General features: G+C 36.4%; 2 protein-coding genes across 2 annotated transcripts in view; one reads left to right on the top strand and one right to left on the bottom strand.

Moving 5' to 3' along the window:
• Positions 1 to 23,130, bottom strand: part of LOC110899912 (UDP-sugar pyrophosphorylase-like) — a 36,192-nt gene extending 13,062 nt beyond the window's left edge. Inside the window, exons 1-5 of the mRNA XM_022146802.2 lie at positions 23,088 to 23,130; positions 22,805 to 22,890; positions 22,660 to 22,731; positions 22,500 to 22,564; positions 22,342 to 22,402 (exon numbers count right to left, since the gene is read on the bottom strand). Of these exons, the coding sequence (XP_022002494.1) occupies positions 22,342 to 22,402; positions 22,500 to 22,564; positions 22,660 to 22,731; positions 22,805 to 22,890; positions 23,088 to 23,097 (294 nt within the window). The 5' untranslated portion in view covers positions 23,098 to 23,130. The remainder of the gene's footprint in view (positions 1 to 22,341; positions 22,403 to 22,499; positions 22,565 to 22,659; positions 22,732 to 22,804; positions 22,891 to 23,087) is intronic.
• On the top strand, positions 1,248 to 14,076 carry LOC110927037 (receptor-like protein kinase ANXUR2). The gene is made up of 4 exons (XM_022170632.2): positions 1,248 to 1,378; positions 4,868 to 5,777; positions 12,462 to 13,418; positions 13,906 to 14,076. The coding sequence occupies exons 2-4, from the start codon at positions 5,433 to 5,435 to the stop codon at positions 13,915 to 13,917; spliced, it is 1,314 nt and encodes a 437-aa protein (XP_022026324.1). The 5' UTR covers positions 1,248 to 1,378; positions 4,868 to 5,432; the 3' UTR covers positions 13,918 to 14,076.
• Positions 23,131 to 24,088: the final 958 nt, after the last annotated feature.

Raw genomic sequence — 24,088 nt, 5'->3', positions numbered from 1 at the left:
GCGTCCAACAATGAATGTTGTCATCGAGCAACTTAAGAAAGCATTATTTTTTCAAGTAAGTCAGTGTTTTAAAAACATTATTTTAGAACTGTGTAAATTTTTTGATGATGTTAGATTAACATAGTAAAGCACAAACTGAGTCCCATATTACCATAGTATTTTATAAAGGATATGCATAATTTTGCTAGTTAAACCCTTATTTTATAAAAGATATATGCATAATTTTGTTACTTAAACCATTAAGGTTTATCTTACTCTATGCTCTTCATTTTCTAATTTGTAGTTTATAATAAAATGTTAAGCTTTCTATCTCTACTTTATAGAATTTGTGTATGCCACCATGACCGTTTTCTAACACCAACCATGCCATCTTAACAAGATATTGTTTTCTACTAGCACTCACCAATTTATACATCTTTTCAACACCATTTTAGCCATTAGTTTGTATTTTAACATTTTTTATATGTATCATTGTTGACAGAAATACAAGGACAACCGCAAATTTTCACTTATAGACATAAAACGTGCCACACAAAACTTCCATGATGACAATTTCGTTGGCGGAGGAGGATTTGGGAAAGTATATAAAGGAAACCTTCAAGATAGTGACAGAGAAAATACAATTGTTGCGAAGCGATTGGATACGAGGCTTGGTCAAGGGGAACAACAATTCTGGAACGAGCTCCAAATTCTTTTGGAGTATAAGCATGAAAATATCATTGGTCTTGTAGGCTATTGTGATGAAGACGAGGAAAAGATCATTGTTTATCAATATGCACCTAGAGGAAGTCTTGATATGTATTTGAACAATGCTTCTCTTACATGGGTGGAACGACTTAATATATGCATTGATGTTGCAAGTGCATTGGATTTCCTTCATGGAGGAGTTGGAAAACAAGCAAAGGTGATACATAGAGACATCAAAACTGCAAACATTTTGCTAAACAATGACGGAAAAGCAAAACTTGCTGATTTTGGGCTTTCTTTAATAAGCCCAATAACTCAGAAAACATATTATGTCCTCGATAACGTGTGTGGCACATTGGGATACTTGGACCCACATTATAAAACAACGAGATTCCTAACAATAGAATCTGATATTTATTCTTTTGGTGTGGTTTTATTTGAGATTTTGTGTGGGAGATCAACGTATTCTACCCATAAACATCAGGGTAAGTTTCTATCAGGTTTCATTAAAAGCAAATTTAAAGAAGGAAAGCAAGATGAGCTGGTATTCGAGCAAATAAGAGAGCAGATCGACCCAAAATCATTGACAATATTTCAAAGAATTGCCTATCAATGCTTACATCATGAAAGAGAAAAACGTCCGACAACAAAAAAAGTTCTAGTAGAACTTAAGAAGGCATTGGAATTTCAAGTAAGTAATTATAATATCTTTACAATATAGTCTTCCTTTAAATGCACTGATTAACGCAAAAAGAAATATGATAACCTTTTATTGGAGATGATCAAATAGGAAATATAGGTAAGAAGGATAGCCTCTAAATGAGGTTGTGACATGTGGTAAAATTGAAAAAAAAAGGAAGGGTTAATCAATCTCATCTCATCTTCTGCCTTTCTCTTTCCATGTATCTTCAAAACACACAATTTTTAAAACCCATTAACTTCAACACTTTTTCATTTTCTCTCTCTCTATAATCACTACATTATATTTCGGTTTTCTTCATCAATCTGTGATTACTAAAACACTTAATCAACGTGTTCTTCAACTTTTTGAAGAAACACAACTCAATTTTACACAATTTTCTCATTTTTTAAGCGAATCAATCGATTCGTTTATTTATGTTTCTAGCATGCAATTTTCGTCAATCATTGAAGAAAAACCTAAGAAATCGGCTTCAATCTGTGTAAGAAATATGAAGAATTTCGTAAATCACTGCATTGTAAGATCTGGGTTATTGAATTGCGTTTTATGACCTGGGTTTTTGAATTGCGTTTTTCGACCAGGGTTTTCGAATTGTGTTTTATGAACTGGGTTTTACCATTGTGAATTGTGTTTTACTTAGAAGTCTTCTTGTATTCTAGATTTATGTGGTAATGAGAGTTGTTCAAAGTTTAAAACACATAGAAATTGATATTAACTTAAAAGAAATCCAATGAAAATCTTGGAGTGTCTCGGAACAAAACTAAAACTATCTGAAAGTGATCGAAAGATCTTTTGAGTTCGGGAAGCATTCTTTGGCCTAATAGGTAGAATACTCTCACCGAAATTTTGGTTAACGGCATTCACCCTTCCGGTTACTACATGTCCCGAGTCAATCGAAAATTCAAGACTATGGCGAGATTGACAATCGAGGAATGAGACTAGTCATCAAGATATGGATATCACTCCTAACTTGATAATTTCGTTCCTAAAGCATGGTTAGTACTTACATATCGAGATAAGGAAGTTAATGCTACTCGTCGGTAAGGGTCCACTAGATTGAGAATGGTGAAATTTTCCATCAAGGTGAGGATATCACTCCTATCTTGATGGCATAATTTCATAAAATCGAATAACGCAGACTGAGAGATCGCACCAAAGTGAAGGTTTTCACGCCTGTTTTGGTGGGATCGTCTCGTTTGTGGGATATGAGTGTATTCGAATCCTCGTATTTGTGGCATGATTTGTATTAGGAAAGACAAGTGTATTTTGTGATTAAATGATAAGATGAGAAGCAAAATAGGAAGAATTTTAAGTATTTTAAGCATGATAATCGGGAATGGTCAAGTATGGGTTCTTAGCTATAGACTAGGTAAACAGCATGACAATTTTCCTAATTTCTTTAGTTATGGCTCTTATACCAATCTGTCACACCCCAACAGATGGCGGAAATATCGGGGTGAGACAAAATAGATTGCTCGAGACTTCATAACTTGACTAAATGTGATAATAATTTGAATAATAGAATTTCATTCATTCTAAACAAGATTGCATTGTCTTAAAACGGAGAAATACATCTTGCAAGTAACAACATAAAGAAATACATATATTAAAGTGTGTTTCTAAGGTCCCCCTAAGTTGTTTTCTTGAGCTTCATCATACTGCATACATATCTTGCAATATATATGAAAGTAACGGCCGACATACAAAGTATTACCGAGCAAACAAGTTTGATTACTAACATACGTATGAAAGTATTTCAATCCTAACATGGCATAAAAATGAATACTAGCGTAATCTTATCGTCACAACGATAAGACCGTCTGAATACTTAACAATGACTTGAAAGCGGGCAGTGTGCTACTCCTATAGCACTATACATGTTAAGCTAGGCTCGCAAAGTTAATGACAAGTGTCGTGCAAGAATGGCTTCTAACATGCATGTATCCTAAGCATAATATATTTAGCATGTATACAAGGATTGATTGATTGAATCATGTGAATTTTTGTGTTAGTGTGATTTTTGATAAGTTATATATATTGCACCTAAAGTGTGTTTAAAATTAAAAGGGAGTCATGTATATTCATGGTTTTACGTAGAATTCCACGAAAATGAGTTTGACGAGTCTTGGATTTGGAAACACCAAGGTTACCCTACGATGGGAAACAAAGGTGTATGTGTCTTATGGGTTTGATTAACGGAATTGGATGATAGGAATTTTATATTAGTGTTTTATGTATTAAGGAACCATGGAATGGTCTTGTAAGGAGGTAGGATGATCGACATCCATTAAACCTCATTGTATGATTCATCAAAGCACAAAATCATCAACTTAGTTGATGATTTCGGTTAGTCATGAATTTAAACTAGTATGAAAGTGCATAACTTACTAAGGAACCAAATAAGGACAAACCGACGAGTACATACCTAACATGGCAAATGTTGGAGACGGGGAAGGGGTTGGTTCATTTTGATTCTTGGAAATTACTTAGTCCTCTAAATCTAAAAACAACCAAATGAGCGAGCTAGATGCGTGCATCCCAAACAACATGAAGAGTGTTTGGGGACGTAATGTAGTTTTGTCCCTTTGTTTGAAAGTTGTTTTGAGATTTAGTTGTATGAAAAATAAACTAATTTCTCATGAGTTATGTGGGTCCATGTAGTGGAACAAGATTCCAACACTCACACCTTTACCATAACTCTAGTCTTGCAACCTTGGAGATTGAAAACTATGTCCGCTTTCTCTCATCTTGAGAGGTTGCTTGGAACCTTTTTAAAACAAAAACTTTTGGAGGTTTTTAGACCTCTAATTCTATGGAAATCAACCATACTCAAACCCCACAATCATGAGTTTGATTGATTGGGGACAAGATAGGTACAAGTTCTCCACAAGAACAAGATGAACATGAACATGTAATGAAAAGTAAATCAAAACAGAAAGTTTACACCACTTAGGGTTTAAGGTTTAGAGTTTCTGGTTATGGTTCGACGAGCCGGTATCAATGCTGCTGGGTATTGGAAATTTTTTTTCCCTTCTTCACATCTCTTCTCACGTTAAGGGTGTTTTGTATGTTAAAACTCATTTGTACAATAACATAACCCTATCTATGCACATAAATGTGGATGCATACTCCTTTAGACAAAAGAATATTTAAAGTTTACAAAATATCTCAAAGATACTAAAATAAAATGCATTTGGTTAATTTATCTTTTTTTAACAGTTGGTCAATTAAAAAAATATATATATACCGTGGAATAGTTAAAACGGTTTCTCATATTTCTCAACAGAATTATTATTCTTAAAAGAACACACTCCTATAAGTGTGTGTATATATATTGATGTACTTTATATTTCAAGTATTGTTCTACACTTTATCTTTTTATTTTTTATATGTTCTTTTGTAAAATGATTCAATTTTATGTCTTGTTTGAATGTTCTTAAATAATGAATAACTAACCCATTTACTTGCACTCACTAACAGAACATGGCATCAACAATGACCAAGTTAAATCACTTACATATCACATTGGAAGACATCATAACTGCCACCAACAGCTTTCATAATGATAACATTATCGGACATCATGGATTTGGTACAACATATACAGGACAACTCTCACGATCTGGAACGTTGTTGAAGATTGCTGCACGGAGGTTTGATTATAAACATGGGGAAGGAGACCTCAAATTCTTGAAGGAAGTTTCTATGCTTTCTGATCTCAAGCATACAAATCTAGTCTCTGTTATTGGATTTTCTGATAGTCATCATAACCAAGTATGAAGGCAATGGAAGTCTTGGGCAGTATTTAAACATCTCGAACCTCACATGGACGCAAAGATTGAGGATATGTCTAGGTGTGGCTCGTGCTTTGAGTTACCTCCATTATGATGAGGTACGCGATTATACTATTATACATGGTAACGTCAATAGCGATGCAATTTTATTGGACGAGAACTGGGAAGCCAAGTTATCTAGTTTTGAATTTTCCATCAAACATCTAGTATGCTATAAGGACCATGTCTGGCTTTGTGAACATACTAGCACAATGGGGTACATGGACCCAGCAATTGAAAAGACAGGAGGTGTGACCCACGAGTCAGACGTCTACTCATTTGGCGTCGTCTTATTCGAAACATTATGCGGGAGAAAAGCTTATGTTGAAAGCGAGGCTGATAGGTTTCTAACTCCGTTGGCCAAATATCATTATGAAAACAAAACAATGCATGATATAATCCAACCTGATCTAGTTATTGACCCACAATCACTCATCAAATACTCAGCTGTAGCATATTCTTGCTTAAATGAAGATCGAGCATGCCGCCCAGGTATGAACCATATTGTCGGTGAACTTGAGAAAGCGCTGGAGCTTCATCTGCCAAATGAAAATATGGTAAGATCCTTTTTTATATTTATTGTTGTTTATTTCCCATTGCATTTGTTTTTTTAAAAGTGGTTTTTTGGCCTTGGGTAACTAAGGTAGTGGGTTTGTGTAGTTTTTAAGACAAATTCTTTTAGAGATAGTTTTCCATACTTGTTTTGTCTTTGTTTGTTAAAGTTCTCTTCTGGTTTTATAATTGTATATGGAACTAAGATCATGAAAACCCGATTTATTGCCACCAGTACTCAAAGAAATGGATTGGTTGGGATCACAAGCTGGTCATACACTTTCTATCTATCTCCAATGCTACGGGGGTCGTTAGCTACCATGTCATCTGACACATCATATCCTTACGAATCCTTAAAAACTTCATTTCATCTCCAACCCTACAAATATCCTTCCTCTTCTAAATTTACACCTCATCACCTACCCACTACACATAATATTTACAAAAAGTTTATCTTTTTAGTTTGGGCCCACCTCATCACCAAAACCAAGACCAACATGCATCCATAACTAAGGGCATCATTGTTAAGGGCCTCAAAAGGCACCATTGCTCCAATGGTAAGGTCTTGTAAGGGCTTAAAAGAACAAGAGGGTTAAGGATGCGTTGGAGATAGCCTTAGTAACTTATTATGTGAACAAAACTGTTGGTATTTTTGCTTTACTTTATGTATATAAACAAAGGATTTAGGCTCCTTTTAACTTTATTTTAATTTACTAAACTAACTCAAACATACTATAGGCAATGAGCTTCAGGTTTATTATGAGCCCCATGACCTTTCAAAGTGTAGGTTATGGGTTGGAGTCTTGTCTGGAGCAAAATTGCTCTGGGTTTAGCTTAGGGTTTTACCACATTGAGCATTCTGGCGGTGGATTGCAGTGGATTTCCTCTGGAATGGTGACGGTCACCAGCACCGTCTACGTTTGTTGGCGTGGGTGGCTTTCAATTACCATTGGATTGCAGTAGATTTCCTTTGGAATTGTGACGCTCAACTGTCTGCGTTTGCGGGCTTGGGTGGCTTTCAATTACCATTGGTTTACCCCGGTGATCGGGCTTTTGTTGGTTGTTCTAAAGAAAAAAAATCAAACTTATATATATATATATATATATATATAGGCCTTATATATATATAAGGCCTTATTGGTTACTTGGCTAACTATAAAAAGGTTTATGCGCTAGAAAACAAGGATATGAAATAGATATTAGAACCGATAATTAAACTTAATTATGTTTGTTATGTATGTATTAACTTATAATTTATGAACTCTGTAGTTATGATAAGTGATGGTGATGATGATGATAAGCGGGTGTATTTTAAACTGCCAAAGACAGTTATTCCCGCCAATATCAAACCGCCAAAATCATCACCTATATATATGTATGGTCCGGCGATGTATTCCGGCACCAAGACAGTTTGCCATTATTTGAATTGTCCATTCCTTTCATTTCAGTTTTCTCATTCAATATTATCTCTGTATATTCATTCACTTGATCATCATGACTATCGATTCTTCCATGCCATGTTACTCCGCTGCAAGTGTAGTTGAAGACCAACAATGTGGTATCTGAGCCACATCGGGAAAGAGTGCAGAAATCAGGAATTTTTTGCAGAAATGAGTGGTCTACAAAAAAAAGAGTGTAATTAGGTGAAGTTGAAAAATGTTTTCATATATAGGTAGGTTGTGAAATGAAATAGAGACCTTCAACCAATTTTCTGCAAAAAAACAGAAGTTCTGCCAAAGTTCTGCCAAAAGCTGCATTCATGTACAAGGTCTCAGGTTGAAACAGCGACCTTGTGAAGGTCTCTGTTTGAAGTCACAATCTTCCTAAAGGTCTCTGTTTCATCTCCCAACTTTATTAAAGGTTGCAGATTCATCTCCCAATCTTCCTAAAGGTCGCAGATTCATCTCCCAACCTTGTTAAAGGTCGCTGTTTTGTCTCACAAGCCTATATAAGGTCTCTGTTTTGAACCACAACTTTATTAAAGGTTGCAGATTCATATGGCAAGCTTAATAAAGGTTGTTGTTTCATACTAGGATATTAAATGTGTTCTGAAAATCGAAATTTATAACCCAACTACACATAACAGATGCACACCAAATTCGTGTGTTGTGAACAAGATACTGTGTTTTTTAAAAAAATATAATTTTGAAATTTAAATTTGGTCAATGTATGATGATTCTCTTAGATCATTCGTCATGATGTTTTTCTCAGTTTTAATTTTCGTATACCAAGTGGGAAGATCTTGTGTGGAGGAGAAAGATTATTCTCATCTACCATCTCCTCCCGTAACGTGTACGAGGATAATAAAATCTGCTGCTGTGGATGCATCATCATCCGCTATTGAGTCTTATGAAAGACTTAGCAGACGCCGAGGCATTTCTCATCTACCACCTCCTCCCGTAAATTATTCTGCAACTTCTGGTGGGGCCATCAGCCCCATTTTCGGTATGAGATTTAAATCCTATTGTAATGTTGTCCGCCGAACATCACCGAGGTTGCAGAATTTTGAGCATCCTTAACCTTAGACCTCTCATTTCCTGTCGCAGAAAAAGTTGCATCAGGAAGCTCGATATATGAAGAAATGGGACTGGTTTAAATTCACTGTATTTATGTTTTAATTGGAAGCCCGGCAAACAGTCTTGCAATTAGAAATGATTTGTTAAAATAGTACGCAGTGAACATTGTATTTCTGCCTTTATGTAATTAAAATAGTACTACATTTATGTAATTTGCGAGTTAGATAGATCCTATTGTAATGTTGTAAACCTTTTTATATTTGGGTTTGTATCATGCCTTGTTGTAACCCTAATTTCAATGATGGTTGAAAAAAAAATTAGAACCAAGACTTCAAACGAATAATAAAATCCGACTAACTGATTAGTTGAAACAAATCACCACTTCAATGTATTTAAATTTGTTTTAAGAGAACTACCATTTTTACTTTAACAAGGTTGGGAGATGAATCTGCGACCTTTAGGAAGATTGGGAGATGAATCTGCAACCTTTAATAAAGTTGGGAGATGAAACAGAGACCTTTAGGAAGATTGTGACTTCAAACAGAGACCTTCACAAGGTCGCTGTTTCAACCTGAGACCTTGTACATGAATGCAGCTTTTGGCAGAACTTTGGCAGAACTTCTGTTTTTTTGCAGAAAATTGGTTGAAGGTCTCTATTTCATTTCACAACCAACCTATATATGAAAACATTTTTCAACTTCACCTAATTACACTCTTTTTTTTTGTAGACCACTCATTTCTGCAAAAAATTCCAGAAATCAGATCCACGTCAACAACGTTACCCTCTCAACACTGCGTTGACGAACGGAATGAGAAAGAAAGAAGGGTTCACCGAGTGAGACTTTGTTATTATTGCCACCAGCCCGGACATCAAATATACTCGTGTAAATCAAAAGAAAATGACGAAGCGACTCAACTGATAAATCAAGCGATTAATGCCGGAATTCAGAAGCAAGGGAGTGATGCAGTTTGCCGTGACGAAATAATTGTCATCGGCATAGAGGGCAGCCAGTGGGGCGATATATGGTAATGGATTCATTACTCTTCACTCATGCCATCGCTCATTGCTCTTTCTCTCAGCTCTGCAATTGGATCTCGTTTCTCGAAGTAAATCCGACTTCGGCTAATGGATTCATTACTCTTCACTTTTTCTCTTTCACAAACATGCTGCTGTGTTGTTTTGAATTTGTAATAATACACGAGAACATCTAGGTACATAGCGTACATTATTCTCATAAATTCACCATCATGGTAATCGTACCCCATGTCTTTCGCTACTGCCCATAAGTTGTTTGAGGTAACAATTCTTGTGCCCACCTTCTTGTTTCACCACCATATCTAACTCGAGCAGATTTACCTTCCTTTTATCACTAGAATACGCCGGAATCGGTCTTGTAGAGGTTCCTAATTTAGTCTTTATAAACCACTCTAACATCTCATCATATTGGTCTCCAAATCATACTTATATTTACAGACATATTCAGTATCTTTTAACATGTCTAGTAAGGCTTTATAATCTTGAAACTCATGAAATTCCATTGCTTGTAAGATCATAGCATTCCAATCCGGTTCTTGAGAAGACAAATTCAGATTTTCAAAACAGGAGTTTAAATAATCTGTTTTGTATTCATCATGTTCTGGACCGAGATTGATTATAGTTTGTTTTTCTTTCATCCCAATCTCGTCTTCTTTTGCTAAACCAGAAATCTCATTCCTTTTTTTTTTTTGAAACGGGGACACTGAACGTGGGAAAGATTCTACATCTTTCTCCACTTGTCTTGACCGTATACCCTTGTATTACAAGTTGGTCCATACTAAGAACGTTTCGATCCAATTCAGGAGTGTAAAACACACTCTGAATTCGAAATTTATCATTTCCAGACATAACATCAATAGCCCCAATACCTCTTATGAATAAAAAATTGCTTTCACCGGTTTTGGTCTCTACTCCAAACATATGTTTAATTCGTTTAAAAACATCTAGATTTCCCGCATAATGATGTTTAAAATTAATAATAATATACCATATTTCAGACCACAAACCGCCTTCTGTTCTGGTAACTATTAATTCATGTCTGAAATCATCGTCTGCTTCTTGTCTCTGTATTCCGGTGTTGATGGCTTGACGAATTAACTGGGTTGCTTCATCGTTTTCCTTCATCTTGCACGAGATGATTTGATGACCGGGTTCATGGCAGTAGTAACATCGCTTATGAAACGATTCTTTCTTTCGTCTTTCTATTTTCTCATTCGTACAATGATCACAGGGCATCAGTGTTGAAGTTGATTGAATTTCGTTGTCTCTCTTCACCGTGGCTCTGATACCACTTATTGGCAGCGGAGGATTATCACTTGTGTGATAATCATTAACATCAGAATTGAATCTACAAGGATTGGAAGTAGATTCCATATTATCCTTGATCAAGTGCACGATAACAAACACACACTCACGACAGAATGGAAACGAAACTGAATAGGATATTATGAAATATCTTGGTGCTGGAAATGGTTGCCGGCAAATGTCATTATATACCGAAGAGATGGCGGTTGATATGGTAGTTATTCTTGGCGGGAATAACTGTCGTTTGAAACGATAGCAATCAACCGATATGTCCCTTCTCTTATTTGTTACATATATACATAAACATAAGTTTAATTAACCTAAGAATACATAATACACATATAATTAAGTTTATAATCTAATAAGGACGAGAGTTCAGAGAAAATCATACTTGCTTACATAGATGACGTCACTTGGTCGGGATGCACCTCTTGATGTTCATCCTTAAATGGAAATGGAGGGGGGCCGGACCATTTTCTAGGTCTTGAAGATGTTCAGAGTTTAGACGTTTGTAGGTGCATGTCTGGTTGTATACCTGTTGTGGCCGAAGGTTAGGTTCGGCCATGTAGCTACACTTATAAAATTATAATTTTGATATTTACATAATTAGCCCCTCATGTTGTAAATAATGAATCCTTGACTTTTTAAATTAACATAATTATCTCATGTAGTTTATAACATGGTTTTTGTTTTTTACGTTTTGTACATTTTTTTTAATTTATAAAATTATAACATTTCTATGTTTATAACATTTTTTTGTTAAAGTTTTTTTTTTACTTTCCTTTTCTTATTTAGTTTTTATATTTAATTTTACGTAATAATAATAGTTGATTTTAATTTATTTTATTTTATTTTATACTATATTTATTTTAAAAAACTCAACGGTTAGAAATGGTTCAGCTGATGAGGGTTGCTCTGATTTAGACCAAGGGGTGTGGGGGTCGTCCCCTCCCCGTCTCGACTCGTCCCCCACGTCGTACACCGCCCCCTTGGGGCTTGTCACGTCACAAACAACGGCAGGAAGACGGAAGCGATGAGACTTTTGATTGGCTGATGGTTGGTGGTGGGCCACCACATAGAGAGAGATAGAGAGAGTTTTTTTTTGTATTAATTATTTAATTAAATCGAACAAAATAATAATAAAAAGGAGGGAGAACTATCCTCCACACCTTTGGGTAGTCCCCAAGGGGATGATCCTCCACCCATGGTGAGGTTGCGCCTACGTGGCGGGTAGTCTCCAAAAGGACTAAGCAAACCACACCCCGTGGTCTTAGGGTTCAACAAACTAGATGAAATGAGGTGAATTTGTGATTGACGGGTTTTAAGTGATGGAGGAGATCAATACCGAGTGCCCCCTCCACCTTTAGGTCATGTGTAGTCATAAAGCCCTTTGTGGGGCGTTATGCGACAAGTGGCGAAACGTGTAAGAAAGAGGCTTTATGGGGCTTTATATAACTTGAGTGTGTAGTGGGATTATATATGTATGTATGTATATGTGTGTGAGTGGGGAAGAAATGGTAACGCCGTTATATAGATCGCGGGGGGCAAAAATTTTAACCCATAGCGCCGGCCGTAGTGGTGTGGCCGGGCACTATGGGGCGCCATGGCAGATTCCGGCGTGATGTCCTGCCCCACTACGTACAGTCTTAGAAATATTGAATAGTAGTGAAATTAACTTGATCTGATAGAACAGAGATAGATTGGAATGTCTTTTTTATTTTTTCCAACAAAATATTAACCACACATTTTTTTTTCTCAGTTTGGTTCTCATTTTTCTAGCAAGCAGAAACAGTAACTCTCTCTTTTTTCTTCCTTTTGTCACATATTTGCAGGGAATAAATTTGGAATATTTGAAGAACTTGAAGATTCGTCTCACTGATATTATATTCGCCACTGATAATTTTTCAAAGAAATACATAATATCAAGTAGTCCCTGCTATACTTGTTACACAGCAAAACTCAAGAACTTTGAGAGCCAAAATCATTCATCTGTGGTTATAAAGCGCTTCGTTTCTGGACAAGATTTCGAACATGGAGAACATTTTGTTAAAGAAATTGAACTTCTTACCCGTGTTAAGCATCCCAACATAGTCACTCTACTTGGATTTTGTATTGATGCTTCTGAGAGGATCCTCGTCCTTGAAAATTTTGATAATTTTTTTCTTGATTATCATTTAATAGACACCAAGAAGCCGTTTGTTTTGACATGGGGACAACGTTTGAAAATCTGCATTGATATTGCACACGCTTTGAACTATCTTCACTCTCAGATGATAATACATCGTGATATATGTAGCCTTAACATTGAGTTGGACCAGAATTGGGGGGCAAAGATTTCCAATTTTGATAACTTCATATACCTACCTCCAAATCAAGAAGATGAAGCTCTCTATCTCAATAAAATAGCCGGCAGAGTTTACTACGTAGATCCAGAGTATGACAAGACTGGTAAGTTAAAAAGAGAATCAGATGTTTTTAGCTTTGGAGTAGTGCTGTTTGAGATTCTTTGTGGGAGGGTTGCCAATGACTCAATTTATGAGACGGGGAGTGCCAAAGGGCTGGTTGTTGCTGCAAGACGAAGCTTCTGCGCGGGAACATTAGAAGAGATGATAGACCCAATACTGAAAAGAGAAAATGGCGAAAATAATTTTGTTCAAGATAGAGGACCCAACATGGATTCTTTGCGCACATTTATTGAAATTGCATATAAATGTGTGGCGGAAACTCAAGACCAACGTCCAACCATGAAAGTTGTTGTCAAGGAGCTTAAGAAAGCATTATTCTTTCAAGTAAGTTAATGTTCTAAAACATTAACCTTATTCCCACACGTGTAAAAGGCTTTGCTTGGTAATATTAGATTAAATTAGTATTTCTACTCTTAAGTTTTTCAATTTATATTTAAAAAAACCACTCTTTGGTTTTTAATAGAGTGTTTAACCCCTAAACTGTTTTTTCTCTATTACTGAAGTACTTAAAGGTTCTTTTCTTATCAAACACACTCCGTCTTTTAATGGCTAATGAACACTCTTGGGATTTAAAGTTCAATTTAAACCTTGCGGAAAGCATAGAGTGCATATTTAATGAATAAGATATATTTATTATGTATACTAAAAGAGATATTTACAAATCTCCAACACCAAATGGTAGTATAATAATAAACAACGTATACAATTTACCATGTTGGATATGAGTCAACTTTTTAGACACAATTATGCTATGTATTCAAACTTGTATACTCGCCAACTTTTGTTAATTTTATTTTAATACATGTTGCAGGAAACTAGTTGATAACGGTTGAAGAAACATACTTAGGGTGGACCAGAAACACACCTAAACTTTTATTTATGTTTTGTTTCATGTTGTTACGCTTATTTGCAAAATGCCGTATCTTTATTTCCAAAACAATGTACTTTCTCTTTAGTATGAATCAAATTTGAATTATTTAAACTATTGTCACAATTAGCAAGTTATGATGCCTCGAGCAATCATGTTTTTGTGTCACTCCAATTTTTCCACCAAAAAAAAAACGGTTGGGGTGTGACAAACCACACCCTGGAACCAGCAGTTTATCTGCTTTCTCCCGACCGATCCAGACAACAAGCTGGAACTTCCCATCATCGTGGAAGCTGAACTAGAAGGCTTACCCACCAACAGAGTGTATATGGATCCGGGGGCTGCATCCAACGTCATGTATGAAAGATGTTTCAATCAACTCAGGGATGAGCTCAAAACCTGCCTACAAGCCACTGATACATCCATACGAAGCTTCACTTGGGAAAGGGTACAACCCCTAGGGAAGCTAGCACTTATCGTATGCTTCTGGGATGGTGACCTATCTTGAACAGAGGAGCTTACGTTCATAGTCATAAGTCCCCTTCAAATTACAACCTGTTGATAGGTAGGTCGGGTATTGCGACATTCGACGCCGTAATATCCCCGGCACATGGAGTAATGATGTTTCCAGCGGACAAGGGAATCGCTTCGCTAACACCCACACGGGAAGCTCTCTTAGTCGCGTCTATGGAAATAGAGGAAGGGGAAAGCAGCAATGTAAAAGAGAATCCAATAGAAGAAGTAAGCATCAATGACTCCTACCCAGAACAAAAGATAAAGATCAACTACCACCTCCCATAAGCAACCAAGCACAGGCTAAGAGAGCTCCTCTGAGAAAACACAGATGTATTTGCTTGGTGCTCCGGAGACATGGTACGGGAACCAAGAGACATAGCTGAATATGCATTAAACATAGCTCGTACACATAACCCTGTTACTCAGAAGAAACGGAGCTTAGCCCCTGAGCGAAGCTTGGCTGCCTGTCAGGAGGTCGAAAACTTAGTAGTAACTGGCATATTGAGCGAGGTGCAATGTGACAATTCGGGTTTTCCCGCACTAGTTCATTGTACCATACAATTACGTAGAATTATTATATGTGTTTTGGTGAAAATGTATAAAATATAAAATATATATATACACCTACTTAATAATTATGTGCAAGTGTTTTGAGGTGAGCCGAAACCCTCTGGTTCGACTTATGGGCTGTAAACACGTGACTTGGCCCGATACCTCGGCCCACTCGAAAACACCCCAAACCCTAGGAGCTTGGGCGGTTTCAAGAAGGGTATAAAACCCTTTATGCCAGCCGACATTCCTTATTTTGGCAGAAAATCATTCCTTCGATCATTCCCACAAATCCCTAAACATTCTCTCCTTTCTCTCTCTTACTTTCTCTCGCTAAAAACCCTAAGAACTCATCACCTCCTGTCACACCCCGGTTTTCGGTGGGCCCGGATGGGTACAATCGTGACGGTTGGATAACAGTTATCACAATATAATAATATACAGCGGAAGTATTGGATTTAAATTATTAAAATAATGCTTTAATGTATAAAAGTATTACAAGCGTTCGATACAAGCCCACAGACAGGATCCAAATAAACAAAGCTTTAGACATCATAGGCCTTAAGCATCAGGAGTGCAAATTCCTTAGCCTTCATTCTAGCCGACCCATATTCCCGGCCTATTATAAGGTTCGGTACCTGCTGTTCAATCTTTTGAAAATACGTCAGCCAAAGCTGGTAAATACAATTAACTGACTCTTTGGAAAAATAGTTTTTCGAAAAGAGTTTTATACATATAGAAAACCCGTAGGTAATCTTGTTAACATATCTTGGGATTATTCTTGTTACGAGATTATATACTTGATTAACCCATTGGGTTGTCCGGACATGGTATCATTAACCCCCAATTACAATAATTATCAAGTAAACAGATTAAACCGTATTCTTACACTTTTGCGCAATCATAGGCGACTTACTTATGTAATAACCGTCCCAAGAGGCATATTGGCCGTCCCAAGTTTACACTAAAATAAGTCAAGAGTATTTGCATTTTTGCTAGCTTCCAATCAACAAGACTATATTTGGCAAAAAGCCGCAAGTCTAAGTATTATTGACCCAAGTCCGATTATCTGGGGGGTACTATAGTCTGGAATGAACAGATTTATTATATGTTAGAATGTATAGGGGACAAAGGTAATCCCTTTAGATATGACCCGATACGTAAGAATAGGTTCGCTAGATTAAGCGTATACCGAATAGAATGTAGTTTAAACCCAACAAGTACTAGGACTTTTATAATATGGGTAAACATAATACATTCTGGATTTTGAGATCAAAACGATAAGGTTAAACCCGTTTCGGTAAACTTATGTAAACTAGTTACGTAAGCCTAACCATACGCGTATAGGCGATATCAGGTAACCGGATGAGTCATGAACAAGTTCCATATGCCAATATACTTTAAACAAGTTATAATATCAATAGGATATCACCTTGTATGCCCGTTAAGGTTTTAAAATCAAATTATGCCTCAAAAGGGTGTATTGGTAATTTTACAACTTATAAAAGGAGCTTGCAAGTAAACTGATGTCATGGTCATAAAAATTCTGTAAAAATGTTTAAAGTATGATATCATATTAGTAGGATATCAAATAAATGTGTGGTTTATGCTTTATGACCAAACTATGCACCGTAAGGGCATTTTGGTCATTTCACACATAGTTTTGAGAATTTGTTTGGGATTCTAAGTTCATGACTTATACCTACTGTAAAAATATTTAAAATGGTTTATAAAATCAGTAGATAACAATGCTTGATTCATAAATATGGTATAAAACCATACTATGCGCCTATACGGCGTTAAAGTCGTTAAATGACGATTTATGCGATGTTTTATGAAATCTGATGTCATGACCAGCTTTGAATAGCTAAAATATTTTATTTGTCACAACAAATCAGTAAGCAAAAGATTTGGTTTGAATATTATGCTCAAAAACCCATTTATATGCCATAAGGGCATTATCGTCAGGTATCGGCATTGTATAAGAACTTGAGGTTAAACTCAGTTCATAATCATAATCTGACTTAAAATCCCAATAATTCCTAAATATGATATCACATTAGTACAAAATGAGTTTGGCCAAGAATTTATGTTTAAAACTCATTTTAAATAAAAAAAATGGCATTTTAGTCGTTTTAAAAGCATAGTTTACGATCATATGCGTAAACTCAGTTTATGACCAGATTATAAACATCAAAATATGTTAAACATGTTAACATATCAGTACCTAAATCATTTGCATGCTCATTTATTTTTAAAACCTCATTTTTAAACAAAAGGGCATAATAGTCAAAGTACGACATAAATACGGAACATGCGGAACCTAATATAACGAGTTTACGCATTATATTACGATCATAACGGAGCCTAAAATCAGTAACATACTAGTCTAATTCGGTTTACAACCAAAAGTCAATGTAGAAGTCAAACTACGCGACTTTCAGTTGCGAACCGACCCTAAAACTGGAATTGACGAGCCGAACATGAACATGTTGATACATGTTCTAAAAATTATTACCGAGTTGTTTAAGCGATAAAACATATTTATAACATTTCTAACTCATATCGCAATTATTTTAAAAACTGGACCGTTGACTTTTTAAATATATATTACGTTGACTCGTCAATTGACCAAGCAAACGTGATTCTTAGGAGGTGCCCTTTTGAGGGTTTAACGCCTACCTAATTACGATCGTAGCCATGTTCGTTGCGAACAATGGCTTGACCGTTTAAGGTCTAACTAAAAGTCAAAGCGTTATTACGATAACGCTGGACTCTTAGCTTTAAAGCCTATAAAACGAAAACTAGTGGTTGAGGACGCTTACAAAGGGTCCTAGCTTGAATCTTAAACTGAGGTGGAGTCCCCTTTATGTCAGGAGTCTCCAAGAAAGCAGAACAAGTGAGAAGAGAGTGAATTGAGAGAGGTGGAGGGTTTATGAATGGAGGAACACCTCAATTTATAGTGAAACATCACACCCTTGGATCATGCCAGGTGTTAGGGCACTTTTAGGATCACTCCAAGTGTCTAAACAGGTGTCAAAAACCGTCCAAGGATCCATAGATTTGAGTTATGAAGAAAGGTGGTATGAGTGATGGCCAAGGAAGAAGGAACCTACAGCTGGTAGTAGCTTTCTGCGTAATTGAGGGCGCCGCATCACGCCACCATGAAATGAGTTTGCTGTCGCGCGATGCTACCACACACCAGCTTTCGAAAAATGTCAACTTTGGTACCTGGCCCTCCATAACTCTAAATTTCTTTCATTTTTGACATAATAAGCCCCTCCAAGCCATTTAAAGTTTTATATTTAGCATTTTGATTTTCGAGATAGGTTATAAATATTCCCAAGAGTGTAAACGAACATCGTTAAGCTTCGGGTTATGTTAAAAGGTCACTCAGAGGTATAATTTAAACATGTTGACACTTTAAACTCTTTTAACGCGCAAACTTGTGCGTATTATCGTTTAATGGCATAAAAGCCCTAAACGGCCAATATAGGCATTCCCGAGAGTATGAACGAATATTATGAAGCACCTGGTTCGTTAAAAGGTCACTCAGAGGTAAGAATTAACATGTTGACACTTTTAACCCTTCGATGCACAACTTTTGAATTTTATTGCAAACGGTTTCGTTTATCCAACGAGTGGCTCTATAAGAGAATACGAATACCGTCTGAGGTCATTCAGAGGCTTAGTTTGAGCATGTTGACACTTTTAGACCTTGCACATTCAAAGTTTTCATTGTTTGGCAATAATAGTCCCTCCTAGTCAACGTTTGACATAATTAGGATTAGGGACACATGTCAACAAATAATTGGACATGATTTTACGAGGTGTTACATCCTCACCCCCTTAAAAGAAATCTCAACCTCGAGATTTGTTCAGAGTAATACGGTTAGTTCCGTATAGTAGTAGATTTCAACCTTTTAAGAGTATCCCGGGCCACAATGGGAATCCCATTTCATTTTTATGAGGAAAACTTGGAATTTTTCAAATTCCATGGTCCATAATGGACAAGGTTTTTCAATAAACCTTATGCTCACGTTTAAATGTCATGGCAAAACATGACAAGTGCTTATCAGCTGAGCAATATGCTAGAATTTTCTAGAGAGATATATTTAGTATCATAATTCGATACTTTAGAAAACGGTGCTCCATAAGGAGACTCAATGTTGTCGTTATATAGCTTAATTTGTCGGAATTATAAATTTTCCTTATTTGACAAGAAGCGTCGACTTAGTAAGTTTGTCGACTATAATTTTTACGTCGCGTCTTTGCCGCGATTTATTTTAGGTAACTCGGAGATTAGATCTGTTGTTACCATTTCCCAATTCAATGTGGGATTTCCAATTCAATGATGCGGACCAAAAATGGTCTACTATGTTCGACTCATTGGCGAACATTCTAAACATTAAGCTTCCTAGGTGGCTACAGACTTCTCATGGCCATCCACACAAAGGTCTTCAGCTTTCGAGTATATCACCATATAGGGATTTTAATTTCGATAAGTTTCTTACTGCAGACACAACGGATTTGGTTTTTGGACTAACCAATCCATGTCTAAGAACATATCGACTCCCATAGGATTTATAGATAATAGATTTATCAAAGAAAAATTGATTCGTGAAGGGTATATCATATGTGAAACCATCTAGATTGGCCACTTGATATTATAAATAATATTTAAGCCTCGAAAAGGCAGATTTAAAATTTTATTAAATTTACAATCGATGAAACTTTTAACTAGTTCCAGAGTTTAAGAACAAGTTTCTAGTAATGGTCATCGTACTGATGATATCACAAAGGATGTTAAACTAATGGTCATCGTACTGATGATATCAGTCATTATCGCATTTATTCGTATAGGCGGTGAGGCTTTTGTATAGCCCTCTACCTTGGACAGGGAACCATAATGGTCACATATGTCCTTGTCTCAAATGGAAAATATAATATAGCCCGTAGGCGAAACATCACTACGGACGTTAAGTATGATTATCATGTTGATGATATTAGTCATGATCGCGTTGATCATATGGACTATTAGGTTTGGGTATAACCCACCACTTTGAACAGGGGACCATAAAGGTCACAACTTTCATTGTCTTATCGACAATTGAGTAAAGTATAGCCCGTAGGCACTTCATCACTAGGGATATTTGTCACACCCCTAAAATACCACATGCGGGAACCCCCGTGAGGCGTGTGACGTACCAGGATGTAGCCACCAATCACATTGAACTCATAGGTAAGTTTAAATAAAACTTTCATTTATTAACATTAAGTATTACAATGTTACATATAATTCACAGTGTACAGCGGAAGCATAATTCATTCGTTAAGTGTTGATGACCTCTAATAAATTTATTAAACCTAAAACGTAAATGAGAATAACTAATTGTGTGGAGTGGGCCACCTTAGGTGTCAAATGTATAATTGGGCCGCACCCTAGTTTTATTTTATTAGATAGTATAAATGTATGGATATGGATTTGTGTCAAAGATATCAACTATAGCCCACATACTTAAAGATCATGTAATCTGTAGACAACCCGCATAACCCAGTTATGTGAACGAGTCAAGTTGGCGGATTATATATATAAATGGGCTGTAATCTAGTTGGAAAATGCTATAAATGGGTTGGTGAGTGAAGTGGGCCGCACCTTGTGTTGTCCTTGTGTTGTTCTAACTTTTGAGCGGCTCAGACCCATGAAGCCAAAGTAAAGCTTCACGAATTAAAAAGCCCAACCAAACTATATATGTTGCATGCGATGGGTTCTTAGGCTGGGTAACATATCAAATGCAAACCCTAACAACCATCACCCCATCAAGATATTTGGTCGACAATCAGCCCCCCTCTTCGAAATCCCTTCTCCTTTGGGAACTTATCTTTTATGCTTAGATCATACATCATCGGGTAAGTATGTTTCTAATGATTTCCTTTCCGTCTGATCATGATTGATTGCATGAGATCTGGTATAAGTGTATATATATATACAGTTAATTGTTTTTCTGAAAACCGAAAGTAGTGGGTTGGTTATTGTTATCAATATTTCCATACCCGCCATAACCAAATCGAACCGACATATAGTAAGATCTTTGTTAGAATTTATGGATTATATCATATCGTTTTGGTTGAACGCTTGTTTGAATTTATGAATAATATTATATCCAGGGCCGGCCCTGGGGTGGGCGGGGAGGACCACCGGCCAGGGCCCGATATTTCGGAGGGCACGCTATTTCTAGAAAAAACCCGATATGTATACGTAAAAATTTCTTTTTTAATAGGGTATACATATTCAAACACCAAAATACGCACACTTACAAAATTATTCTTATACTTTAGATTAGTTATTAGCCAATTGACATTAGGTTTAGACATTTATTGAGCTCAATACCCAATTTCGTTAAGGCCTAAGGGCACGTTTTTAATACTCGAACAGGGTACACGAATTCTTAGGGCCGGCCCTGATTATATCGTTTTGTTTGAATATTCGATAATAATCAGTATTAATATTATATATGTATTTTTTTAACATCATGTAATATACTAATATATAGAAATGTGTAATAACAATTTAGTCCATGGTCAAAAAAAATTGTGCTTTTTTAAGCTAGGCCTAAAATTCACAGTTAACAAACCCATAACCGATCCACAAAAACCTTCAAAACCGATTAACCGAAACCACCATAGCTGATCGGTTATGGTGATGATTTTCCATTAACCAACATCGTGGTTATGGCTATGGTTTTGTGCAAAAACCAATCCATGCACACCCCTAATATGTACTGAGATAACAAAATGTACCATCTACATGAGTGAGTCTTGTAATGCCTCCAATAGCTTCTTTAGCTTTGCGAGGAACCGAAAGAGAATTAACATGATACTCTTTAGTGGCGCTAACTCCTAAACCTGCAGGAATTGCCTGAAAAGGTAAATTTATATCAGAATCATCTTGTGACGGAAAAATATAAAGTACACGGATGGTCCCTGTGGATTTGGTCCCTAGCTTTTCAAAAGTACATGGATGGTCCCTGTAGTTTGCATTTTGTAACGTATTTAGTCCCCAAATAACAAATCTGAAGGTTTTAACATGTCCAAGTTAGGGGCTAGATGCGTTACAAAGTGCAAACCACAGGGATCGTCCATGTGCCTTTGGTAAAAGTTGGGGGCGAAATGCGTTACAAAGTGCAAAACACAGGGATCATCTGTGTACTTTTTGAAAGTTAGGGACCAAATCTAAAGTTTTGGTCAACCACAGGGACCATCCTGTACTTTACTCAAAAGTCAAAACTATATAAGAAATTTGTTCTAATGGACCTTGAATAGAAGTCCATTTGTATCTTGGAAAAACAGCACCCATCTCAAACCAGCATCTTTCCTGAAAAAAAAAATAGTTATACATGACAAAACAGTTATGAGATAGACAACTTTTTTATATTTTATATATAAAAAAACGATCAAACAAGAAAACATACCATTCTTTAAGAAGACCACTTGAATAGAGAAGTGAATGAACATCACCATGACCATGAGGTTTTGTCTAATAAGAAAAACGAGAATGGTTTATAACTGGGACGGATTTGATGTTTTGATAAAGAAAAAACGAAACCAGTTTATATACTTTAGAAAGTTAACCTGTATTCTGTATTTATTTTTCGGATCTACAGCAAGCCTAGCATCATTATCAGCCAAACAAGCAACTTTTTCCTGAAACATGGTAGTATGAGTCAACTATGGAACTCTATTTAGCAAAAAGATCAAAAGAATGTTCAATACTTACCTGTTTAAGAAGTTTTACTTGTGTAGGTTTCATCCCAAAATAAGAATTTGATTCTAAAAGTTGTAATGTGCGTGCATGAGTGTCATCTGAAGCAGTGGCGAAGCTTGAAATTTTTTACGAGGGGGTCGAAAACGTATATGCCCAAAAATTTCTATAGAACCGGGGGGTCGAAAACATATATACCCAAAAAATTTCTATACGAAAACTACATATATAACACTACTGGCCAAAAAGTTCGGGGGTCGGGCGCCCCTCCCGGCCCCTTCAAAGCATCGCCCCTGATCTGAAGTCATTATCACAAAAGGTACGTCCCGTCTGCTTTCACCTACAGCTCAAAAACACCGGTGTCATTGACTTTGTTAACATTTTTGTTGCAGATCTATCTTATGATTTCGGTGAAACGAGAATTATGTGTTCATAAAAATGAATTGATGAAATGAATCAGATGATGGTTCCGAGTATGTATGCATACTGTATGGCGGATAACCGTCATTCCCTATATCTAACAATAATAACATAAATAATGTAAACTATAATATCTAGCTTATAAATCTAAATAGTTATGTCTAACACCCTCCCTTAGGCTAGACTATTTCAGCATCAAGTGCATCAGATGTTTGAGGCGAATGAAGTCTTTTGGCTGCAAGGCTTTTGTCATGATATCAGCCAGTTGATCCTTCATTGCACAAAAGATTACGGTCACTTCTTCCTTTTTAATTAAATCTCTGATGTAATGATATTTAACTCTTATATGTTTGATCTTCCCATGGTATACTGGATCTCTTGCTAAGCAAATAGTGGATTTGTTATCGCAGAAAATAGGTACAGGATATTCTTCTTTTCCTTGTAATTCATCCGGTATGCCTTTAATCCAAACAGCTTGGCAACCGGCCAGGGTTAAGGCCATATACTCTGCTTCGGTTGAGGATAGTGCCACCACTTTTTGCTTCTTTGATTGCCATGATATGGGTCCGGATCCTAGATGAAAGATGTATCCAGACGTGCTCTTGTTGTCATCTATGTTTCCCGCATAATCACTATCATTGTATCCTATGGGCTTCCTTTTTCTCCTTTAGAATAGGTAACACCTTGGTTTAGAGTGCCTTTAATGTATTTTAGTATACGCTTGGCGGCTTCCCAGTGACTTTTCTTTGGACATTCCATGAACCGACTAATTTTACTTACTGCAAACATGATATCTGGCCTCATGTTTGTCAGATACATTAAACTTCCTACAAGGCTTCGATAGACACCTTCATCTATAAACTCTTCAGGATCATCCTT

The sequence above is a fragment of the Helianthus annuus genome, chromosome 2, assembly GCF_002127325.2.
Source record: "Helianthus annuus cultivar XRQ/B chromosome 2, HanXRQr2.0-SUNRISE, whole genome shotgun sequence".
Taxonomy (NCBI): domain Eukaryota; kingdom Viridiplantae; phylum Streptophyta; class Magnoliopsida; order Asterales; family Asteraceae; genus Helianthus; species Helianthus annuus.
This window is presented reverse-complemented; position numbering and strand designations above follow the sequence as displayed.